The sequence below is a fragment of the Mustela nigripes genome, chromosome 8, assembly GCF_022355385.1.
Source record: "Mustela nigripes isolate SB6536 chromosome 8, MUSNIG.SB6536, whole genome shotgun sequence".
Taxonomy (NCBI): Eukaryota; Metazoa; Chordata; class Mammalia; order Carnivora; family Mustelidae; genus Mustela; species Mustela nigripes.
Genome location: NC_081564.1, coordinates 54857230 through 54862663, shown reverse-complemented (window position 1 = coordinate 54862663; position 5434 = coordinate 54857230). Strand labels below are relative to the sequence as shown.

The following is a 5434-nucleotide window of genomic DNA, read 5'->3' as shown; positions in this document are numbered from 1 at the left end:
ATTAGTGCTATACCATCAGCAGCTTGCTTACTATCTCTCATTCATGAATCCAGCAGAGGCTGAGGGCACTTTATGAAGCCCTGAATGAAGCAGAAAGCTGAAGCCTGACGATCCTGAAATGTTTCTGGAAGGCTGCAACTGCATTTCTTACAGAGACATTAAACAACAGGGCTCTTTTGTGCTGTTCCTGATGCCTGACATGTGACCTAGCAAAAGGGGCAGTGTGGCAAGCCACAATTCATTTATTTAACAAATATTTATTGAGTTCTCTATGTACCAGGCAGTTAGCATCCTAGAACTAGGTGGGGATACTGTGGTGTACAAAACAAACAAGGTCCTTGACCTTATGGGACTTACATACAAAAAAAAAAAAAAAAAAAAAAGTAAAGAATGGGGAAATGAATAAATGAGATCACTCTACTCTGGTAGGAAGGGTGGGGAGACTTCCAGTGAGGCTAAGAATCCAGTGTCCCAACGAGCCTAAGAGCTGAAGTCAGAGTCAGGAGGCAGGGAACAGACCACAGGGGCCCTTGCAGGCCAGTGTAAGGAGTTTTTATATCACACTTAAGGCGGTAGGGATCCTTTGAAGGCCTATAAATAGGGGAATGAAGTGGGCTGGCTTACTTTTCAAATGAAAACGTCAGCAGCTGTTTTGTGGTATAAAGTGTCAAGTCTGAAGTCAGAAGATGACCATGCACTCTGCGAATTCACTGAGATCACTGCCAAAGCTCTTAAGAGTCTCGTCTTGCTTGCCTGACAAATAATTTGGTCAAAATAAAGCTGCATAACATGCGTGGGAGCCAAAGGTTGGAGTCATGCTTTGGTTTCAAATTCCCCCCACCCCTTACTAGTTATGAGCTTTAGGCAAGTTATTTACTTGTGCCTCAGTTATCTACCTCGGCTGTGAAATGGGGACAATAAAAGTTCTTGCCATCACAGACCTGCTGTGAAACGACAATATAGGTAGCTGGTGCAATGTAGTAAGCACTCATAAATACCCGCTTTTAGTACTTCTTTCAGAGGGTTACTGTGAGCTTCGTAAGAGATAATACCGCCTGTGAGACGGCTTGTGAAACCGTAAAGACGATCTTAATGGCAGAATTCTTTCTTTCTTTTCTCTTCCTCTTAAGCGGAACACAGAACTCCCCGCTATCCGAGGAGAGAGGCGCGACGCCAAGCGCAGCCTCAAAGCGGTCATTGTCGTCGTGCCGCCCCTCCCCCGCCCGGGGCGCATCTCCATGGCAACGCGGGGCTTCGCCTCTCCCCGCCTCCTGGGACCCGCAGACCGGAAGCAGTCCGCGCCGGGGGCTTCTGGGAAACGGCTTGTGAGAGGCGTTTCTGCGTCTGCTTTGGACAGCGAAGCTGCTGCGGATCCTGAGTTGGAGGTTTGCGCGAGCATGGGGGGAAGGGGGTGAGGGGGATGCTGGGCTAAGAGGCTGCGGACGTCTTGGCAGGAGTCAGCGAAGAAGCTTGGCGGGGACCTTCCTTGGCTTCCCTGGAAGCGCGGAGGACAGGCCGCGGTCGCCGGGTCCAGTAGTGGGGGGGCGGATAGCTGTAGAAGGAAAGCCAGATTGGACTCTCAGCACCATCGGAGAAGCCCCCATCTCCTGTGCCCTCCGCGACCCTCGGTCCTCCCCCTCCCCCATCGGCCGGTTTTGTTCTATTTCGAGGCCTGGTGTTTCGCGGAGGGTTCTGGGACTCGTTTGGGGCGGAGGTGGGAGAGGGCGGGCCTTGCGCGGGGGCTGTCGGGGCTTGTAGTTCCGCTGGACGCGGACGGAAATGCCGTCGCCCCGACGCTGTTGGGGCAGTGTGGTCTTCGGTCATCTGAAATCCGCGGGCGGGAATAAGGGAAAGAAGAGCTGGTGGACGCCGGGGCGGGAGCGGGATTTGCAGTGGAACTCCGCGGAAGTGAGGCGAGATCACCTGGAACGCGGCTCCCCTCCCAAACACTGTAGCGACCGCGGGCCTTCCCTCCTTGCGCCTCCTTGACGGGCCAGGAGCAGGCTGCCGTAAGAGAACTTAAAAGGGAGAGAGATTTCTTTCCTGTAGAATGATAGAGGCTTTGATAAGGTAGGGTCCTGGAATAGGAACCAACGAATCTGTTGGCTAAACCCTATTTAAAAGGCCGCCACACTCCAGAGTAATTAAACCTGTCTGCATTCCTTCTCTGATAAGGTTTATTCTGATAACCTGATGAACCTTGTTAGGATTACAGGAGGTTTTGTGAAATCTTTGGTTTTCAGATTCTGGGCCCTAAATAGATACACGGAGTAACTGCATGGCTCATTCCTAGTATGTGTTGTAAATGATGGCATGGGCATGACTGTGCAAATACAAGGAAAGGATCAGAAATCGCAGCACAGGGTTTCTCTGAAGGTAGAAGCTGGGAAAGCTGTGAGTCATCCAGTGTGAGATGATGAATCTGGGCCGGCCGATGCAAGAAGTTATGGTGTTACACTAGTCCCTTCTCTTCATTGAATTTGCGGTGATCGGTGCGGGTCATTATGGATTTAAATGTAGTTACGGTGTCGTGGGTGACAATAGTATTTGCATTTCATGGCACCTAGTGGTTAGGTTTCTTTTCAGTATTAATCTGTTACTGAGCGAGTGGATATTTTTTCACACATATTTTAATCCGAGGGAGTTGTTGAACATTTAAAAGATCTTTCTTAACTCCTTAAAAAACATAACCCCTAAAAGCATTTTGTTAAATAATTTTTAAACAGTAACAGAAAAGCAGTCCCTGCTTTGAATTGAACTGCATGGGTCAGGGACAAGAAGTCTTGAGTTGCAAGTAATGTGTTCCAGGGTTAAACGCATTTAAAAAAACACTGAGTTGGACAGGTTCCTACTTGGACTCTTTTGATTATTGAAATAAGGTTTGTTGACTTAGCAGGTCACATATTGGCCAAATTTTTTCTAGAGGGCTGGATGGTAAATATTAGATTTTTAAGACTATTGTGTCTGTTGAAACTACTCAACTCTGCCATTGTAGCATGAACCGTGGACAAATAAAATTATTTATGGATTCAAATAAAATTATTTATGGACTCAAACATTTTAATTTCATATCACTTTCAGATATCATGAAGTATTCTTATGGTTTTTTGCAACCATGTAATAATGAAAACTCTCAGTACGCGTTGTACAAAAATCGGCAGCAAGTCAGATTTGGCTGTGAGCTATAGTTTGCCAGCTTCTGTAGGTTATTGATTGGAATTTTTAATCTGGTTAAAAAAGAAAAAAGTATCTTTTACTTCCTTATCCGTATATGTTCAGATTCTTAGGATGTTTGGTTATTTATGTTTGTTTGTTTTAATTTCTTGTCCCTCAGGAGTGCCTGTGAAGAAAACAGGGTATCTCCCTGAGGCCTGTATCCTGCCTTGATTGACTTTTCTTTAAGTATTATAAATCAGGATGTCTGCACAGTCCGTGGAAGAAGATTCAATACTTATAATCCCAACTCCAGATGAAGAGGAAAAAATTCTGAGAGTGAAGTTGGAGGAGGATCCTGATGGTGAAGAGGGATCAAGCATCCCCTGGAGCCATCTTCCTGATCCAGAGGTTTTCCGACAGCGATTCAGGCAGTTTGGATACCAGGATTCCCCTGGGCCCCGTGAAGCTGTGAGCCAGCTTCGAGAACTTTGCCGTCTATGGCTCAGGCCAGAGACACACACGAAAGAACAAATTTTGGAGCTGGTAGTGCTGGAGCAGTTTGTTGCCATCCTACCCAAGGAACTGCAGACCTGGGTTCGAGAGCATCATCCAGAGAATGGAGAGGAGGCCGTGACAGTGCTGGAGGATTTAGAGAGTGAGCTCGATGACCCAGGACAGCCAGTGAGTCTGCTCGTGTTACTCTCCTGGGTCAGAAGCACTGGCATATAGCAGTAGGCAAAGCTCCTTAGTTAATTCTGCTCAAATTAAAAATAATGTTTATCCCCACCTTGCCCACCCCCCGACTGTTCCCCTCTAACCATGCTTTGTCATACAGGCCCCTGCAGTATGTGTGTCGTTATGGTTTCTCTTGCGTTTTTTTAGTTCTGAATCTTGTAAGATTTCTTCTCACCTGAGCCAAACTTCATTTTTTCCAGGTTTCTCTCCGTCGACGAAAACGGGAAGTTCTGGTAGAGGAAATAGTTTCTCAAGATGAAGCTCAGGGATTACCAAATTCTGAGCTTGATGCTGTGGAGAACCAGCTCAAGTGGGCATCCTGGGAGCTCCATTCCCTAAGGCATTGTGGTGAGAACCAAAACTCCAAGTGGGCTAGAGGAATAAGGGGAGTGTGGGCTTTTTGTCCAGAACTCCTTGCTTGTTCCCACTAGGGGATAGGGAATAATCACCTTAACCTGGTTTTGTAGACATAGACACACTATAGGATCTTGATTTTTACAATGGTTTGCAGACCGCAGTTTTTTAATTCTTGGGCATTAACATCATCAGCCTTTTCTTCCCTTTACCTCTTGAAGACCTGCCCGTTTCAGGCTGACATTTGCCTTACGTTGAGCCAGCACCCACCTGTAGATTAGGTCCCTTTTTAATTTATTTATTTACTTATTAAGATTTTATTTATTTTTTGGAGAGTGAGTGTGTGTGACAGAGATCACGAGTGGAGAAGAGAGGGAGAAGCAGGCTCCCCACTGAGCCAGGAGCCAGACGCAGGGCTTCATCCCAGGACCCTGGGATCACGATCTCAGCCGAAGGCAGACACTTAACCACCTGAGCCACCCAGACGCCTCTAAATCCCTTATTTTGCATGCAGTATTCTCTGTCATCTGTTTCATATCCTTTCAGTCTCCTGCCTAATCTTCTTGGCATTATAGGCTTACCTGAAACCTCTTCAAATCCATTCTTTTTGTTGCTGACCACTGAAGTCTTTCTAAATTTTTGATTATTTTTATTTTTTCTTCAACATCCTACTTAGAGCCTTTTTTTTCCTAAGAAGCATCTTTTATAGAAATGATCCTTGGATAAAACTCTTAACATTTTCCAGGTATTTATGCAAAAATAGGCTCTGTAGCTAAAATATGCTTTAAGCACAGAAAAATAAAAAACTCATGATTATAATAAGTCATTTAAATTAGTCTTTCCCAGTATATTGGAAATTGACACCATAGACTTAGTGTACTTTGATACAACCCAGTATATTCCTAAGCCTGCTGGGTTTGTGTTCATATTTATTTGAGACTGCTTTGAGAATCTTTCAATGAGGAAGTTGTAAATAATGCTTGTGTGTGCCACAGATGGGGTCTCATCACGTTTTCTTCCCATCTGAGAGGACAGTGCTAGGTGACCAGAACTGGCGGGGTGAGGCTGACGTCTGCTGAGAGCCCGTAGTTTTACATGTTTCGTGAAACAGTCTTCTCTGGAATGAAGTTGGAGAACCACTATCCTTGGTCATTGGAGGTGATATTTTCTTGGGTAGAAAATTTCTCCC

General features: G+C 45.7%; 1 protein-coding gene across 2 annotated transcripts in view; it reads left to right on the top strand.

Moving 5' to 3' along the window:
* Positions 1-1296: 1296 nt before the first annotated feature.
* ZNF24 (zinc finger protein 24) overlaps positions 1297-5434 on the top strand; it is a 10923-nt gene continuing 6785 nt past the window's right edge. Inside the window, exons 1-3 of one of the 2 annotated variants that reach the window (XM_059409470.1) lie at positions 1297-1385; positions 3335-3837; positions 4092-4239. In XM_059409470.1, the coding sequence (XP_059265453.1) occupies positions 3418-3837; positions 4092-4239 (568 nt within the window). In that variant the 5' untranslated portion in view covers positions 1297-1385; positions 3335-3417. Of the gene's footprint in view, positions 1386-1744; positions 2071-3334; positions 3838-4091; positions 4240-5434 lie in introns of those variants that run through there. The other variant, XM_059409469.1, reaches the window with a different exon arrangement.